The sequence below is a fragment of the Euleptes europaea genome, chromosome 13 (genome assembly GCF_029931775.1).
Source record: "Euleptes europaea isolate rEulEur1 chromosome 13, rEulEur1.hap1, whole genome shotgun sequence".
NCBI classification, from domain to species: domain Eukaryota; kingdom Metazoa; phylum Chordata; class Lepidosauria; order Squamata; family Sphaerodactylidae; genus Euleptes; species Euleptes europaea.
The window spans coordinates 6555960-6574550 of NC_079324.1; the positions used below are offsets into that span (position 1 = coordinate 6555960).

The 18591-nt window shown below is 45.5% G+C and overlaps 1 protein-coding gene across 1 annotated transcript in view; it reads left to right on the plus strand.

Annotated features, from left to right (window-relative positions):
- Positions 1-16970, plus strand: part of ABCB7 (ATP binding cassette subfamily B member 7) — a 105042-nt gene extending 88072 nt beyond the window's left edge. Inside the window, exons 15-17 of the mRNA XM_056859732.1 lie at positions 5604-5707; positions 6983-7090; positions 16723-16970. Of these exons, the coding sequence (XP_056715710.1) occupies positions 5604-5707; positions 6983-7090; positions 16723-16941 (431 nt within the window). The 3' untranslated portion in view covers positions 16942-16970. The remainder of the gene's footprint in view (positions 1-5603; positions 5708-6982; positions 7091-16722) is intronic.
- The last annotated feature ends 1621 nt before the right edge of the window (positions 16971-18591 follow it).

Sequence of the window (18591 nt, forward strand, 5' to 3'; positions counted from 1 at the left end):
ATTAACGTAGATGGCCTTTCAAATTGCACTGCAGATGCCTTAAGCAGGGACACCTCAGTAGACCACGAATGGTCCCTCCACCATTCCTTCATTCAGCCTATTTTCTATGAATGGGGGTGGCCAAGGATAGATCTGTTTGCAACTTCAGAAAACACAAAATGCTCCCTGTTCTGCTCCAGAGCGGGGGCGAAGCTGGCAGCATTGGGATGCTTTCCAGTTACACTGGTCGAAACCCCTAATGTATTCTTTTCCCCCGATCCCCAAAAGTTCTAGCAGACAAAGCAAATGTGATAATCGTGGCACCTTTCTGTCCAAAGAGGCTATGGTTCCCCACCCTGAGGAACCTTTCGGGGGGCAGATACATCCTGGACACGCCATCCCTAATGCACAGGGGGCATGTTCTACATCACAACCCTTGGGTGCTCCACCTGGCTGCTTGAAGAGTCAGTTGGTAATGAATTGGCAAGACAGGGTAGCCCAGGTGTTGTTGGCCTCACGTAAGCCATCCACTTTGCGTTCTTACACTTTCAAATGGGACAGGTTTGCTAGGTGGGCTGCAGTTAAGAATATAGTGCCCCAACAATGCCCTTTACCTTTAATCTTTGAATATCTGTTATCTTTAAAGGATGATAACCTTTGTAACTCATCAGTTAAAGTCCATTTGGCAGCCATCTCTGCCTTCCATTATGGGATAAACTCCTCGTCCCTTTTCTCCAGCAACCTCTGTAAGAAATTTCTAAAAGGATTAAACAATCTCTACCCTCCGGTGAAAACCCCACTGCAACAGTGGAATCATAGAATCATAGAGTTGGAAGGGACCGCCAGAGTCATGTAGTCCAACCCCCTGCACAATGCAGGAAATTCACAACTACCTCCCCCACACACACCCAGTGACCCCTACTCCATTGCCAGAAGATGGCCAAGATGCCCTCCCTCTCATGAACTGCCTAAGGTCATAGAATCAGCATTGCTGACAGATGGCCATCTAGCCTCTGCTTAAAAACCTCCAGGGAAGGAGCACTTACCACCTCCTGAGAAAGCCTGTTCCACTGAGGAACTGCTCTAACTGTTAGAAAATTCTTCCTAATGTCCAGATGGAAACTCTTTTGATTTAATTTTAACCCATTGGTTCTGGCCCGACCTTCTGGGGCAACAAAAGGTCAGACCTTAGTTCTGGCTCATTTTATTTCGAAACCCTTTGAGCCGATAGCTTTTTGTGATCTTTCCCTACTGTCTTACAAGACTGCATTCCTAGCTGCTATAATGTTGGCACGTAGGGTCAGCGACCTTAGGGCACTCAGGTATGACCCACTGTTCACTAGGTTTTTTTTTAATAGAGTGGTCCTGAGACCTAGTTTATCCTATCTGCCAAATGGGGTCTCTAAATTCCATCTCTCCCAGGATATTACACTACCTGTTTTCTTCCCTAACCCTGAGTCATCAGCTGACAAACAGTTGCACTCACTGGATGTCCCCAGAGCTTTGCTTTTCTATTTGGAAAGAATGAAGTCCTTTAGATTAGACAATAACCTTTTTATTTGTTTCAGAGGCCCCAACAAAGGGAAAGCAGTTTCCACCCAGTCTCTCTCCAGGTGGGTTGTCTCGGCAATCAAGTTGGCGTACAACACTGCAGGAGTGGAGTGTCCATTACGTCTTCTCAATCTCACGCCACCAGAGAAATGGCTGCGTCAGCAGCTTTCTCCTCTATTCTCAATATACAGGAGATCTGCAAAGCAGTGACATGGTCCACTCCAGTCACCTTCATTCTTCATTACACAATTGATGTTGATTCCAGGTCCGAGGCATCTGTGGGAAGAGCAGTGTTGAATATATTCCGCTGATCAGCACACTCCCACATCCTAAATAGGTAAGCTTGCCATTCTCCCGTGTGGGACTGCACAGAAGCCATGAAAACGAAAAACATTGTTGCACTGACCTGTAACTGTTGTTCATTGAATGGTCTTCTGTGCAGGCACACATCCCTCCCTCCTTCCCTGCAGTGGGCTGTCACCGTAAAAGTGTGCATTCCCCGTGGCAGTGAATGGAGAATTGATGTAAGAGTGCTCCCCTCCCCCCTGTCATGTGGTCCCTGGGCGGAAAAAGCCGATAAGGTTTGGACCCTGACAGTGGGGAGGGGAGCGCTTCTAGGGAGCGTACTCTTCCAGAATCTTCTCCGTGGCTGGCCTGCGCAGTCCCATGTGTGCCTGCACAGAAGACCATTCAACGAACAACAGTTACAGGTAAGTGCAACACTGTTTTTCTCTCAATGAAGGGGATCAGTGGAGTACCAGAAGGGTCAGTAATGGGGCTGGCACTATTTAATTGGTTAATTAATGATGTTGAATTGGGGGTGAACATTGTAGTGGCCAAGTTTTCCAACGAAACAAAATTATTCCGGCAGGTGAAAACTAAGGCCCACTGTGAAGAGCTCCAGGAGGAGCTCTCTAAATTGGATGAGCAGGCAACAACACGAGAAATGAAGTTAACTGTAGGTGAGTGTCAGGTGATTCACATTAGAACAAAATCTCCCAAGGTTAAGTATATACTAATGGGTTGTGAACTTGCTGAGACTGAGAGGGGAAGAGACCTTGGGGGCATAGTGGATAGCTCAGTGGAAGTGTCAACCCAGTGTGCTGCAGCAGTGAAAAGGGCAAACTCTGCTGGGTTGATTAGGAAAAGAATTGAAAATAAAACAGCCGATATTAGAATACCCCTTTATAGATCTATGGTGCAGCCTCATTTGGAATACTTCGTGCAGTTTTGGTCAGCATATGCCATAATGGACATTGCAGAGCTGGAAAAAGTACAGAAGAAGGCAACCAAGATGATTAAAGAGATGGAGCACATTTCTTATGAGGAGAGGCTGAATCTGGAACTTTTCAGTTTAGAAAAGAGTCTACTGAAGGGGGACATGATAGAGGTTTATAAAACCTATGCACTGGATAAAGAGAATAGACAAAAACCATTTTCTCCCTCTTCCAAAACTCTAAAACTTGAGGACACCTGCTGAAGTTGATGAGCAAAAGATTCCAGATGGACCAGATAAGCCTGGTTTTGCCTGGGGAGACTGGGGTATTAAATTGAAATGATAAATAAATACTCAATGAGTGATTAAAACGTGGAATTTGCTGCCAGGGAATATAGTGATGGCCACAAGCATAGATGACTTTAAAAGGGGTCTAGATACATTCATGGAGGATAGGTTCATCAGTGGCTGGAAGAAGAGTTGGTTTTTATATGCCAATTTTCTCTACCTTTTAAAGAGAATCAAACTAGCTTATAATCTCCTTCCCTTTCTTTCCCCAAAATAGACACCTTGTGAGGTACGTGAGGCTGGGAGAACTCCAAGAGAACGGTGACTAGCCCCAAGGTCACCCAACTGGCTTCATGTGTAGGAGATGGAAAACCAACCAGGTTCACCAGATTAAGAGTCCGCCACTCATGTGGAGGAGTGGGGAATCAAACCCGGTTCTCCAGATTAGAGTCCACCGCTCTTAACCACTATACCATGCTGGCTACTAGTGATGGTGACCAAAGGGAGCCACGACAATGAGAGGCAATAAACCCTCTGCATACCAGTGAATAAAATCAACTAAGGGAAGGCCTCAACCTCTATGCCCTGTTGTTGGTCCTCCAGGGCAACTGGTTGGCCACTGTGTGAGAAATGATGCTAGACTAGAGAGACCATTGGTCTGATCCAGCAGCCCTCTTCTTAAGTAACTTTGCATTGGTGGTGGTGGTGGAAAGTGCTGTCAAGTCACAGCCAATTTACAGTGACCCCATTGGGTTTTCAATGCATATGAACATATGAAGCTGCCTTCTACGGAATCAGACCCTTGGTCCATCCAAGTCAGTATTGTCTACTCAGACTGGCAGCGGCTCTCCAGGGTCTCAGGCAGAGCTCTTTCACATCACCTACTTGCCTAGTCCCTTTTAACTGGAGATTCCGGGGATTGAACCGGGGACCTTCTGTATGCCAAGCAGATGCTGACCAGGGTCAACCCTGCTTAGCTTCTAAGATCTGACAAGATTGGGCAAGCCTGGGCCATCCAGGTCAGGGCTTGCATTGTACCCAGTCAAAATATTTATTTATTTATTAACAAGATTTGTATACCATCTTTCTGCTCAATCATGGCTACCAAGGCGGCTACCAGTTAAAACAAAGCATTGTAAAACACATAATAAAACCAAAACTAAAGCACACAGGTTAAAAACATATAAAACAGTGATTAAAACATAGGGCAGGAAGAAGGGATCCCTGAGGGAACACATGAAATCTATGTGTAACAATTACACATGTGTCTTTAAGTGTATGTGTGCATTTAACGCCATAAGCAATCACAACTTTGCAGTGAATGCATATGCATAGCACCTGTACATGTATATACTAGTCATGCATAAATCCCTGTCCACTGATTTTTATCCTGTCGCATGAGGAAATGTGTTCTGTGTGGAAATTTTGTCATGCCTGAAGTGGTCCTCAGGCATGAGTATTCAATATACTGTTGTTTGTTTTAATAGCTGCAAAGTCCTCTTTGTGTTTTGTTTTCTGTAATGAGCGATGTGGGGACAAGAGGGTCCCTTTCCAAAAGGCTGTGCATTTGGGGGTCATTGCACACTTTTCCAAATACTGGCAGCAACAAACACAACACTCTTCAGACTAGGATTCTATATAGAGAGTGAGTGAAGCAGGAATTGTATTGTGGTGAATAGTTCAATTTCTGTTTATTGCTCAGCTTCAGAACAGCCACTTAAGGCTCAAAGTGAAATGAGATTATTATCCTCCTAAAGTGGTTTGCTAAAACAAGTTGGTCTTAGTTAGAGGGCACATCACCAAGAATATGAAGGTATTAAACAGAAGCCTTGTCAAATCTTTGGAATTCAGCACAAGAAGGTAGATGCATATATAACGGTTAATTACTTGCAGTGCCTCCAGAATCTGAAATGGATTTTAAATTTTTAACAACAAGTTTACATATCATTAATATGGAAAAGTCTATTTAAAAGGGAAGTGAGAAAGCAGGAGTAATGGGGAACTCAGAAGAAAGAAGAGGAGCAAACGGTGCTCATGCAGATACCAGATTCCCCAGTGGCTGTTTTTTGCAAAGGTCGGGTGGGAGAGCAGGAGAATGTTAACCAGATGCTCTTCTGGGCTTTGCTAGTGGGCACAATTCCCATGTGGGTTGCAAGTGGAGGCAAGCAAAATCAGCCCACCTGCTGCTTGCAAAACACCATCTGGGTGCACCTTAGAAGTAGCACCTGAAGCATGAGATTTGATGGACTTTCATTGTATTTTGTTTTGCCAGAAGAATTCCTATTAAAAGTGACATGGTTTATGGAGACCTAGAACCTTGTTGGCTTTATTTACTGCTTTGATTGCACTTTATACCAGAGTCTTCCTCTGGGGAGCTCCGAGCCCTTTGGGAAGCTGAGAGTTGGAGAAGAGACAGTTGTGAGCAGGGACATGGGGAAAATGGCAGGAGGACATAGTACTGTTTGCTCTGTGTCTTCTGTGGAGAAAATATGCAAGTGTTAAGTGTCACGGTTCTTCCACCTGGGGTATAATTCAAGGCAAAAATAACCATTTCTCTTCTGTTGTTCAGGAGGAGAAAAGCAAAGAATTGCTATTGCTAGAGCCATCTTGAAGAATCCTCCAGTTATCCTGTATGATGAAGCTACTTCCTCTTTAGATTCAATTACGGAAGAGGTAAACTATGCTGCAAAACATTTCCTTTTGCATCATGGCCCAGTTCTTTCTCCCCAGGCTGGTCGGTCCTCAGTAAGGCTAAATGTTGGACAATTGAGACACCCAGCTCTCCTTGAGCTAGATAAGACCGTCAGAGGCAGTTCTTAGTGTTCTAGCTCAATATATTGCATAATATGAAGCTGCTGGAATTGCCTAACGAGCTCACAGTGAGACGCAGAGTATTCCTTCCACTCTAAAGGGAGGCAGTTGGTTGCTGTGTAAAATGTGTTTTAAAAGAATAAACAGTCATTGCAAAACTCAAACTGGTAAACTTTCACTGAGATGCAAGTTAAGAGTGCATAATCCTCCAGCCTCATATCAATTTATATTCCCTTCGCAGATAGGGTTGTAAAACATTAGGATGTTGTGACACAGATGTCATGACATTGCTGCATCAGACTTCATAATTGTTAAATACCAAAATCTCAGCTTCAGCAATGCCTTTCTAACCTAATCTTCTTGTCTGTAGAAAAAGCTGGGGAACAGGTTGATTTGCTAACTGCCTCTGCTCGTGTGAGGTTTCTTGGCCAACCTGTTGACCTCCAATCATTATATTGCTTGGCTGCTGATGGTCAGTTGATGCACACAGTCCCTTAGAAAAAACAGAATCATGAAGATGGAACTGTCAGGAGTAACCTCCTTAGAGGTTATGGATTGTGATGGGGATTTCAAGGGAACCTTGTGCTTATTCATTTTTTCTGTATTTATTACAAGTTTGTCAAATAGAACAGAATGTTTACCCAAAACTGCTGCATTTCTAAAGCAGTTAGTAAAATATGGCTCATTTACCCCATACTGTGCACAATGCGATCAAAGCGGTAGATTGTATTTGGAGGGAAATGAACGTGCAAATTGCCCTGTTTTAAGTGCAGTTTGAATGAAGTTGCAGTATAAAGGAAGTAAAAAACCCACATTTTGGAAGCTGATCATCCGGTTCCCTCTCTTTGCCCTCTTGGAAAGTGCAGACTTTACAAAGAAGTGTGATCTCTTCCTGTCTGGCCTGTGAAATACCCATGTTAGAGGTTTTTCACAGCACAAGCTCCACCTTAATTCTTGAACTTCACTTCTGAAGTAACAACTACCAACTCTTCCTTGATTTAAAACTTTGGGCCTGCTGGTGACCCTTCTTACAAGTTACTAAATTATTCTTGTTTAATGTTTTACTTAACTTTATTTATTTCCCCCCATCTGAAAGTCATAAAATTTCCTATGCTGTGCTTATCTTTAATCTTACAGAACATTTTGAGTGCCATGAGGGACGTGGTAAGGCACAGAACATCCATCTTCATTGCACACAGACTGTCAACAGTGGTTGATGCAGATGAAATAATTGTACTGGATCAGGTGAGAATCAGCTTGTTGACTATGTCTGAATTTGCCTTCGCAGTCTTGTTTGAGTCTAAAAAGGTCAGTTTACAATCCACAATAGAGCCAAGTTGCCTTTTGAAAATGGCAAAAAGAATCTGCCCCAGCTTTCCCTGAGAGTAATTTCATTTTATTTGTAATACATTCTCCATTGTAAATGCCTGAAAATGTGGTATGCATATTCATGTGTGCTCGTGAACATAAGTGTGTGTGTGTGTGTGTGTGTTTGCTAAAACTCACCATGTCGGCCTTTTAAGTGGATTACTGTTAATTAGTTTCACTGGATGGTTTATTGGTGATTGTAGAAATTTTATACCTTTCTTAAGCCCTTATGTGTAATGTCTTCTTAATATGCCGCATTCCCAATGTGTCTCTAGTTGATGCTTTTATCAGCCCAGTACTGTGGCTATTTTTCTGATGTATTCATTGTTTAGCCTTTCAAGGAGAGAGAAGATTGGACAATAAGATCATGTCTCTATAGACAATCTTTCTGCGACTAGATATTCTAATTAGATGAAAGATTGCTGGAAAATCATATCAATCTTCTCTGCGAGCTCCCCCAAAATTCCTTTTAATGCCTTATTTATCTCTACTCAGTCACAACTTCATACTGAGGTTATTTTCAGTATCAAGATGCATAGAAATATTGGTTTCAAATATCCAAATAAATTTATGTATGTACTAGAATATTTTAAAAGACTTCCCCATGCACATAACAATCCCAAAGGTTTAGTATAAACTAAGATTTTGAAGTGCATTCCATAAAACATTACGTTCAAAAACAATACATTCGATGCACTAACACATACTCCCTCCCAATATCTGCAGTATATTAGCTTGGTCCCAGAATCTGGAAGAACCTGAATAATAATAATTTCAGAGGGTAGCCATGTTGGTCGGCAGTAGAGCAGCTAGATTCGAGCCCAGTAGCACCTTTGAGACGAACAAGATTTTCAGGGTATAAGCTCTAATCCTAGTCATTACAGGAAAGTCACTAGGTCTAGGGCAGCATGTAAACAGAACTGGATGTCAGTGGCAAATTCATAGCATGTTTTTGCAAATTCTGCAAAGTTTGCTTTTGGCCACCTTGCATCAAATAAATGAGGGGAACACCATGACACTTTGGATGGAACTCCATAGTAAAACTACTACATAAGAACATAAGAAAGGCCCTGATGGATCAGACCAAGGCCCATCAAGTCCAGCAGTCTGTTCACACAGTGGCCAACCAGGTGTTCCTAGGAAGCCATAAACAAGACAACTGCAGCAGCACCATCCTGCCTGTGTTCCACAGCACCTAATATAATAGGCATGCTCCTCTGATACTAGAGAGAATAGGTATACAGCATGACTAGTGTCCATTCTAACTAATAGCTATGAATACCCCTTTTCTCCATGAATATGTCCACTCCCCTCTTAAAGCCCTCCAAGATGGCAGCCATCACCACATCCTGGGGCAGGGAGTTTCACAATTTAACTATGCGTTGTGTGAAAAAATACTTCCTTTTATCTGTTTTGAATCTCTCACCCTCCAGCTTCAGCAGATGACCCCGCATTCTAGTATTATGGGAGAGGAAGAAAAACTTCTCCCTGTCCACTCTCTCCAAACCATGCATAATTTTATAGACCTCTATCATGTCCCCCTTAGCCACCTTCTTTCCAAGCTAAACAGCCCTAAGCATCTTAAACGCTCCCCGTGGACAGTTGCTCTAGTCCCCTAATCATTTTGGTTGCTCTTTTCTGCACCTTCTCAAGCTCTGTAATATCCTTTTTTAGGTGTGGTGACCAGAACTGTACACAGTATTCCAAGTGTGGTCTCACCATAGATTTGTACAAGGGCAGTATGATAGCAGCAGTTTTATTCTCTATTCCTTGCCTAATTATGACCAGCATGGAATTTGCCTTTTTTACAGCAGCCGCACCCTGGGTTGACATCTTCATCCAGTGATCCACTACCACCCCAAGATCCCTTTCTTGGTCTGTCGCTGCCAGCACAGATCCCATCAGTGTATATGTGAAGTTGGGATTTTTTGCCCCAATATGCATCACTTTACACTTACTCACATTGAATCTCATTTGCCATTTTAATGCCCGTTCTTCCAGTATGTAGAGATCCTTCTGGAGCTCTTCACAGTCCGATTTTGTTTTAACCACCCTAAATAATTTGGCATCATCTGCAAACTTGGCTACTTCACTGTTTAACCCCAACTCCAGGTCATTGATGAACAGGTTGAAAAGTACCGGTCCCAACACAGATCCCTGAGGCACCCCACTGCTCACATCCTGTCATTGTGAGAACTGACCATTTATTCCTCACCTTTTCTCATTATTCCTACCTTTTCTCATTATTTTGTATATCTCAGAAGGCAGAAAAAACACTGGAGAAAGGGACGCCTAACCTTTAGGAGCTTGCCACCACTTTTGGAATTTTGAGGAGGGGCTGGTGAGCACCACCTCAAAATGGCTGCCACAGGAGGCGGTGTCAAACCTGATACCTCCCTCCTCAGTTTATAGAAAAACCAGAAAAGGGCAATAAAATAAATGAAGGAAATGTCAAGAGGAGGAGGGAAGAAGAAGGGGGAATAAAAAGAATGGAGAGTCTGACTGTGGTTGGGAGGGAGAAAAAGACTGGCGAATAAAAAGAAATGAAGGAAAGCCTGAAGAGGAAATGGAACTGCACACTGACTAAGGAAAGGTGAAGTGCTTACCAATCTTCCTGATCCTCCAATGGGAACCCCTTTCATTTGAATGAGGGCAGCCAACAACAAGCCCTGCCTTACAATGGCCCCACCCACTTTCTGAAAAGCTTGGTGAGTGCCAAAGGAAGTACTGGCAGGCACCAGTGGGCACCATGTGGAGGAACACTGTAGGAGGCTGTTCTCATTTGAAATTGACAGCATAATTTTGAATATTGGGTTATAGGGCAGAAGATTGCATCCCAAGCGCATGGCAGCTGAAGTGACTGAGTCTTTTAGCAGAACAAACTGCCACAAAGTCAGGTTCGGAGTCTGGTACTGGTAGCCATTTTAACTCCAGTCAGGCAGTAGGGCTGAACAGCCCAGTGGCTGGGCCAAGTGTGAGAAAGAGGAAAAGCATACAGCAGCCCCCAGGGTGAGTCAGGAGGACTGTTCCTTTTGTTCAGATTCTGAGGATACTGTTTCTCTCTAACACAGCATGGTAGGCACAGCAACAAAACGGCCACCCCAAAATGGCTTCCACAGGAGGATGAGCCAGCCACAAAATGATTGCCACGGTTTAACTTTAGTAACACAGTGCAGAGCCTTGTGTTGTGGTGACAGGTGCTTCCAAAGCAAAATTTACAAAAAATTGCACAGCCAATAAAATCTCCAATAGTCAATTAGTAGCCTTGCTGGGCAAAAGCCCTAGCTGGCCCCACCCACTTCCTAAAAATTGTTGGCAGGCACCATGTTGGGGACCCCCTGCTCTACATAAAGCACTGGTTCAGGAGATTTGTTGAAATGAAGCTGAGATGGGACAAGGATCAGTGTTGGGGATGAAGATATGGAGGCATTCCGTGCTCATCCTTTCACCTTCTCCAACCCCCAGCCATTCCTACAAATGAGCTCAGCATAGAAGCAGGCGGCCTTGGGTGCATCCTGCCCTATCAAAGCAGCGCAAGAGGACTGACTGGCAGATCAAAAGCCATACAGGTTGAATCCATCAGTCAACGTTCTCCAATCTCTAATAATAAGAGGGGAAAATTTTCAAAAGAGCCTCACCGCCAGGATTCCCAGAGCAGGGGAGATTCTTCTCCCCACACAATTTACTTCCCTTATAGTTTAAGCCAGTGAAGGTGTTGGAATTTATAATGCCTACTGAAAAGACTTCAAGGACAGGATATGCAAGGGGTCCTTGGGCATTAAGGATCTGTTTCCTCATTTTGTGGCTTGCTTTCCTTGAGTTCTTTGAAGAAGTAGTAGGGGAGCAATGGGCCTCCCAGCATCCTCCAGGTTCCCCCTGTCCGGAGACAACTCCCGGTTGCCTCTGACTGGGGCAACAGTGGCACAGAGAGCAGGCGAAGCCCCAACCCCACAGAGCCCAGAACAGCGTCCAGGTCACCTCGAGACCCAGGAACACTGGCTGCCAAATGGAGTCCTAGGACAGCCACGGGATGCCCTAGCAATGATGACAGGAGTGATGTCATCAGCAGGCACCCCTGTGGCATCTGCTGTTTTTCTTCTCTGACAGAAGAACGGACAGGAGAATGAGGCCTGCCGGCTCAGCTGCCCCTCGTCATGGCTTCATTCCCAAAGGCAAGCCATACCGCCATGCTCCTACAGCACATTAAAAGTTTGAATTCTCCCTAAGAAGGCAAACAATAATTTGATTTGCACATCATTAATCAGTGCACCAATAGCAGCTCTCATTTCAGGGGTCACAGTTCTGAAGGACAGAGAGTGACCCCCAAAGGACTCAATGAGTAAGAAAATGGAGGTAGTGCCACGCCATAACAAAGGATGTGGCCACAGTGTTGCTTTCAGCACAGGCTTCCTTAATGTGGACAAAGAATAACTGCAGACTGCTCAAATGTAAGTAAGAAGGCTTTTGAGTATTTTGTAAAGATAGAGGGAGCTACTGATTTCGGACACCGTGAAATATTCTTCATGAGCCATGGCATCTTCCATGGTAACTAGGTGTTATTCCTGGCCATATAACTGGGCTGTTGGCACCACCTTTAAGGCTTGTGATGCTGCAGGCCACTACTCTTCGGGGCAGACTTTGCAGCAGTAAATTAAATGATAGCCTGGTGGAGACTAAGAACCAAAACTAAGTTATGCCTTTTGCAAATAAGAAAAAAGACAAGCAATTCAGGGATTCTTCCTGTTCATCAAATACAGGAGATTCAGGATGGAAACTCTACAGGGGATTTTGCATCCAGGGGATTTCATGATCTCAGCAGACCTGATGGGGCAGACAGTTTCCTGCTTACAGACAGTTTCTCCGCTTCATATACCATGGCCAGCACCTGTCCATCTTCTACCTCACATATGTTCCTGAAGCTAATTGTTGCTCTGGTGGCCAGCCCATGTCAAAAAGGAGTCCATGTTCACCCTTATTTGAGTGACCCTGTTACCGTATATACCCGTGTATAAGCCGACCCGCGTATAAGCCGAGGTGCCTAATTTCTCCCCAAAAATGGGGAAAAATTAGGCACCCGCGTATAAGCCGAGGGTCGGCTTATAACCCCTCCCCCCCCCGCAGACTTACCTTCTGGGCTCCTGGCGGTGGAAAGCGGCGGATCCGGCGGGGGTGGCCTTCCTGCAGCTGCAGGAGGACCCCCCCAGGCCGCTCCTGGCGGCAGGAAGTGGTGCGGCCTGGCGGGGGCAGCCGAGCGCCCTCCCGCGGCCGCAGAGGGCCTCTAGAGGCCTCTCCCGGCCGGGAGAAGGCGGCAGGGGCGGCCGAGCGCCCTCCCCACGGCCGCAGGGAGGCTCTGGAAGCCTCTCCCGGCCGGGAGAAGGCAGCAGGGGCGGCCAAGCGCCCTCCCCGCGGCCGCAGAGGGCCTCTAGAGGCCTCTCCCGGCCGGGAGAAAGCGGCGGGGGTGGCCGAGCGCCCTCCCCGCGGCCGCAGGGAGGCTCTGGAAGCCTCTCCCGGCCGGGAGAAGGTGGCAGGGGCGGCCGAGCGCCCTCCCCGCGGCCGCAGAGGGCCTCTAGAGGCCTCTCCCGGCCGGGAGAAGGCGGCAGGGGTGGTCGAGCGCTCTCCCCGCGGCCGCAGGGAGGCTCTGGAAGCCTCTCCCGGCCGGGAGAAGGCGGCGGGGGCGGCCGAGCGCCCTCCCCGCGGCCGCAGAGGGCCTCTAGAGGCCTCTCCCGGCCGGGAGAAGGCGGCGGGGGTGGTCGAGCACCCTCCCCGCGGCCGCAGGGAGGCTCTGGAATCCTCTCCCGGCCGGGAGAAGGCGGCGGGGGCGGCCGAGCGCCCTCCCCGCTGCCGCAGGGAGGCTCTGGAAGCCTCTTCCGGCAGAGAAAAGATGGCGGCGGTAAGTTCCCCCCTCCCTCCTCCCTCCCCCCTCTACCGTATTGACCCGCGTATAAGCCGAGGCCGGCTTTTTCAGCCCTTTTTTTGGGCTGAAAAACTCGGCTTATACGCGAGTATATACGGTAGTCAGATCTCAGTCACACCCAAAGTCTGTTCAGGATGTCCAATTAGTGTTACTTCTGCTACAGTATCACAGATTCCTAACAAACACAGAAAAGAACCATCAAGTTCCAGACTATTCTGTTGTCTGTGTGGGGATGCAAATTGATGACGTCAGTGGAATAAAATGGAAGATCTAGAAGGTAATGTCCTCAGGTCTTAGATGCCGAGAGCCTGGTGGACTTCTCCTCGATTGCAGTGGTAGAATATTGCATGGGCCAGAGCAGTGCACCCTTAGTGTTCCAGATGTTTGCCTCCTTTTGCCCGGTCCCTGTTCCTGTGCCCCTAGTAGCAACCTGGCATGTGGACGTTGAACAGGTGAAGGTTTTTCCATCGCATTATCTCCATGCTAGAACAACTTTAGTGCCATGTGCCAGATCTCTGCATGGCAGGCTACTGTTACAGGCCTAGGAGCAAGGCCCATAAAAATGTGACAGTTCTGTTGTTCATGTAGGGCAGTAGAGAGGCTCATTTGGCACCCGATACCAATTAAGAACACATTGTAGAATGTTTTTTTGCTTCTCTCCAGAAACATTCAGGGATTCTACAGCAGACTATTTTTTTAATGTTGCTGGAGGATGAGATGCTTAAACTATCTCCTGATGGTGAATATTTTTGGTATTGATATCCCACTCTTCTCCAAAGAAACTAGATATGTCTACCAAAACTCACACGGCTAGGTGAAAGCAGGTCAAGGCAAGGAGCCTTGCAGCGCCTCCTGCCCTCTCCTCCAAAATGGCCGGCTGCTGATTGGAATCGGAGAGGCAGGGGGCCGCTGGACCAGGCAGGCCAGTGGGAGAGACCTGGATGATTTCCTGATAGACTGCAGAGTAGCTGCCCACTATTAGTCCAGGAGGGGGACGACTTCATGATTTTGCTAAGGTCCACAATTTCGTGGACCCTTTCACTGCAGACCTTTTTATGCAACGCTGACCCTATTTGCAATGTTCAGAGGGCTTTTTAAATTATATTTTCTGTATTTATTGAGGGAAGTGGATTTAACAGTATAGGGATGATGAATTATATTAATTGATAATTACTGGAATTTTTTTTAAGCACCCTGTTAAACGGGCTCATTAGCGGCAGTGGAACAGCTGGGATGTTTCGGCCTACAAAGTCTCTTTCTTTTATGAGCCTTTGCTCAGCAGAGACCTCGTGATGATCTCCGTGTGGCCGCTTGATGCCTGTCTGACTGTTGGCTGGCTCATCAAATGTCAGCAGCTTCTGCTCCGCAGAAAGCTGTTTGCTTGGCCCTTCTTGCCTGCAAAGTGCTTCAGGGGCAGCCAGTCAAATCCAGAGGAAAAGGGTGGGGTGGAATGCTAAGCAGCCATTTCCCTGAGCCTTGTAAATATTACTCTGCAGTAGGCCTGGTATTTTCCGATAATAAAAATTCCAGACTAAATTGTTGATCTTTGAGAAAATTAAGTAGTGATCTTGGCACAGGCTTCACAGTTGAATGGGAGAGTAATATATGAAAGCTTTTTATTCTCAGGGTTGCTGGAAAAGGGCAGCATGCGCTGCCTGTTTCAAATACTTTTCTTACTGATGAATTGTAGATTGGGGTGACCAATTGTGAGTTTGCTTTTTTGAAATAAAAAAATCTATTGAATGCAGAAGAAAAATGTATCAATGTGAATAAGAGTCCCTTTGATCTGCGACTGTTCTTCTAACAGATGATGTAAGGATACAAGCTTCAATCATAAATCAGAAGCTACAATTGGAAGGGTGCTTTGCAAGTAATTTTAACCTCCAGAAGTTGAACAGCAAACAATAACAAACCATTAAAATAATCTGTGAAAATTTTAAGAAGCCCCTTCCTTTCTTCCTGTGAGCTCTAGCCCTGAGGCAAACCCATGAACAGATTCCAGCAAATGGCAAGTCCACGAAAGCAGTTTTATTGATTAGACTCGACAGGTTACAGAAGCCATATTCAGAATGACACTAGTAAGGGGCTAAGGCAAGGCACATGGCATATATGGAAAAGCAAAAGGGGATAACCAGTAACCCAGGCAAGCCCCCTCCCAGAGGCAGGAAGGAGTATTTGAAAATTCCCACACTAAAGGAATCTATGAAGGACTCTATGAAGTCTAAACACAGGGCATGGACTGGCCTTGGAGAGAACTGCAAAACAACACCTGGGAGCACAACCATGAACTGTCTTCATGGCCTGCTCCTGACACTTCCCCCTTTTAGGTGTACAAAGTGGGATTTGATATAGCCAGCCAATATATGCATTTCCATTCCATGCACAGGTGAACCCCTGAAAGCAGCCTGCTTGCTTTCGGATTATAACTTTGCCATTATCCAGTTTGCCTAAAAAAAATTTTTTTTAATCATGTTGGCTTGACCTGGTTTGGTTGCTTTGATGCCTCTCCAACCAAGTTTCCCTGAAGGAGGATGAAGAAGGCGGTGGGGGGGCACCATAAGAAAGCAGGCACCTCTCACCACTGTTCTTCATCCTTATTTGAGTGCTTAATTTACTCCTCCTCCAGTGGCTAATTGCCCCCACCCCTTCCAGTATATGGGGAGGGGGCTGCAGCTAGCCATGAAAAGAGAGTGAAACCAGGACCCCGCAGCTCCTGCTTCTGTCTGAGTCCTTCTGTCTTGGGGGAGCATCAGGTAGCCAAGCCAGACTCAGAACTTGTGATCTCCAGTGCAGGCCACGAAGATACTTTCAGAGGGTAGCTGTGTTGATCTGCAATAGAACAGTGAGCTCTATTAGCTACTGGACTCAAATCTAGCAGTGCAAGATCTGAATCTGTTGGGATGCGGAATTCCATTTCTTTCATTTAAACAAAAACATGCGTGAGCAAAGACTAGCGTTTGGCGGCACAACCGAATAATCATTTTAAGCAACCGGAGGAATTCCGGCTCCAGTGCATTGCGTGTCATACCTTTTCCCATGAAAACAGGAATGGATGATTAGAGTAGTAAAAATTGCAGAATCAGTGATGTATTTGTCTAAGTTGCACAGTGCAGGTTTGGGCTTTCCTTGAGGCAGCTAGATTTGAGTCCAGTAGCACCTTAGAGACCAACAAGATTTTCTGACAAAGATGCTGAATCTAATGAAGTGAGCTTTGACCCTCAAAAACTCATACCCCGAAAATGTTGTTGGTCTCTAAGGTGCCCCTGGACTCGAATCTAGCTGTTCCACTGCAGGCCAACACGGCCACCCTCTAAAACTTCCTTGAGGCAGGATTTGAATTCTTAGTGCAAAGTTGACTCAGCCCTGCAGAGATCATGTCATTAGAACAGAGTCCTGCCCTATGCCTTGTGGCCAAAGGCTGATCTCTGCAAGGGATGCTGCACTTAACCTTGGCAGGCTGCTCCTTGGCTGTTAAAACAACAACAATGGCTGCAGCTGCGTACTTGCTCTGGGCCACACTTCAGAAGCCTTCCTCTTCTGGGCCGCCACTGCTGTCTGCTCACAGGCTTCATGGTTGTTTGGTTTCTTTCAACAGGGTAAAGTTGCAGAGCGTGGAAGGCATTTGGATCTCCTTACCAGCCCCAGCAGTCTTTACTATGAAATGTGGCACACGCAGAGCAGCCGGATGCTGAACAGAAATGTCAACGACCGGTGGGAAGAGAGGAACAATCACATGTCCAAAGAGGAGGAAAGGAAGAAGCTACAAGAGGAGATCATCAACAGCGTGAAAGGCTGCGGGAACTGTTCATGCTAAGCGTGAGCCCAGCGTGTCTCTCTCTGATGCCCTGAACCCACTGATTAAATGGAGGCACAGACATTTGCACTGAAGCGGTTTTCTGCATTTGATAGATTGAAAAATCCAGGTCACAATATTGGCTTTGTAAGAAGGCTTTTCTCAGTGGTGTGCTGGTTTTTAACCTACGAATTTTAGTTCTGCCTCTTGGCATCCCTGATAGCAATGAGATGGGGGAGTATGTTGAAACCTTCTTGATATACCTGATCATTGCACACTTTGGGGGATGGCCTCAGACACGCGTGCATCTTTTTTGGCAGTTCCCTGTCATTTGGACAGAGTAGAGTTGTCTGTGACGTGTTTGCTTTACTCTGCTATTCACTACTAAGGATGGGTTGAAATTGTCTTTATCTGTTTCAACAACAGCTAATTAACTGGAGCATGCATGTTGGGGGGTGAAGCAGTTAACATTCTTTGAATGTTTTTTTGATAGAATTTGTACCTTTTTATAAAGGGTAATGCACATCGTTGGTTATAACAAATTCTAAGTAGAGAGATTTCTGCTTAGCCTTTCACTCTTCCCCACTCCACCCTCAGTTTGTCCTAGTCCCCCCTCCCAAATTCTGGGAGGCCTGAGACTTCGAAATTATGAACAAAAATGCATATCTGAAGATCAATAAATCTTACAAGGCTCAATAATAAAGACCTTAATAATGACATCTCTAGTGATTACTATTTGTAGAAGTACTCAAGGAAATCATTTTATTAAGTTCTAATCAGAATTCAGTACAAATATTATTACTGTTTTAGCCAAGTTTCTGGTTAAAACCAGATTTCTGAGATAGAATGTCTTCAGATTAATGGGGGTAGTTCAGGACAACCTATGAATTGAACCCAGTTTTGTCTAGGAACAGTAGTGAAGACGTTACATGTTTTTAAAATGTATAGGCTGGTACAAAAGATGTCCTTGATTAAAAATCACTATTCAGTAGATATAACAGTTCAAACATGAAAGCTTTTCATGTAAAGCACAGCCTTGCTAACATGTTTAAGTTTAGAATTGCTTTAATTAAGTATGTGGCTCCTCATCTCCTCTGAATAGATCTTTTCTTTGAATTTGTGTACAGAATAGCACAGAGACAACAAATGTCTTTTTTGAAAAGATAGAAGCACTTTCTGTACCCCCTTTTCTCAATCCTGCACAGCCTCATTGTGAAGTCTTGGGAGGGAGGGAAATAATATCCCATAAGGGTGTGTATAGCTTATATTTTCTGAAACAGTCTTGTGGTCTGAGTGTGGAATTTTTTGGTCAGCTTTTTCATCCTTCTTAGTGTACACCTTCACCAGAAATCATTGGTGCCCAATGTATGCCCGGTGCCTATAAAAACCTCTCCATTCATTGCAGTGGAAGGGTGCAGAGGTCTGCCCATGGGACTGTGCTCTCCATGGAAATGAGCAGGGAAGCCCATACAGGCCGGTGCACCATTCTTGAGGCTGTACTCACATGCACGCACATGTGGCAGGGACAGGTAGATTCCCTCCACTCTGTTCCATTATTTGTCTGCAGTTCATTTGCACCTTGGGTTCAGCTCAGTTATCTCCCAGTGAGAAAAGAGAATTTTAGAAAGTTGATAATGGATTTTATGCAAGAAAAAAATATCCCTTTGGATG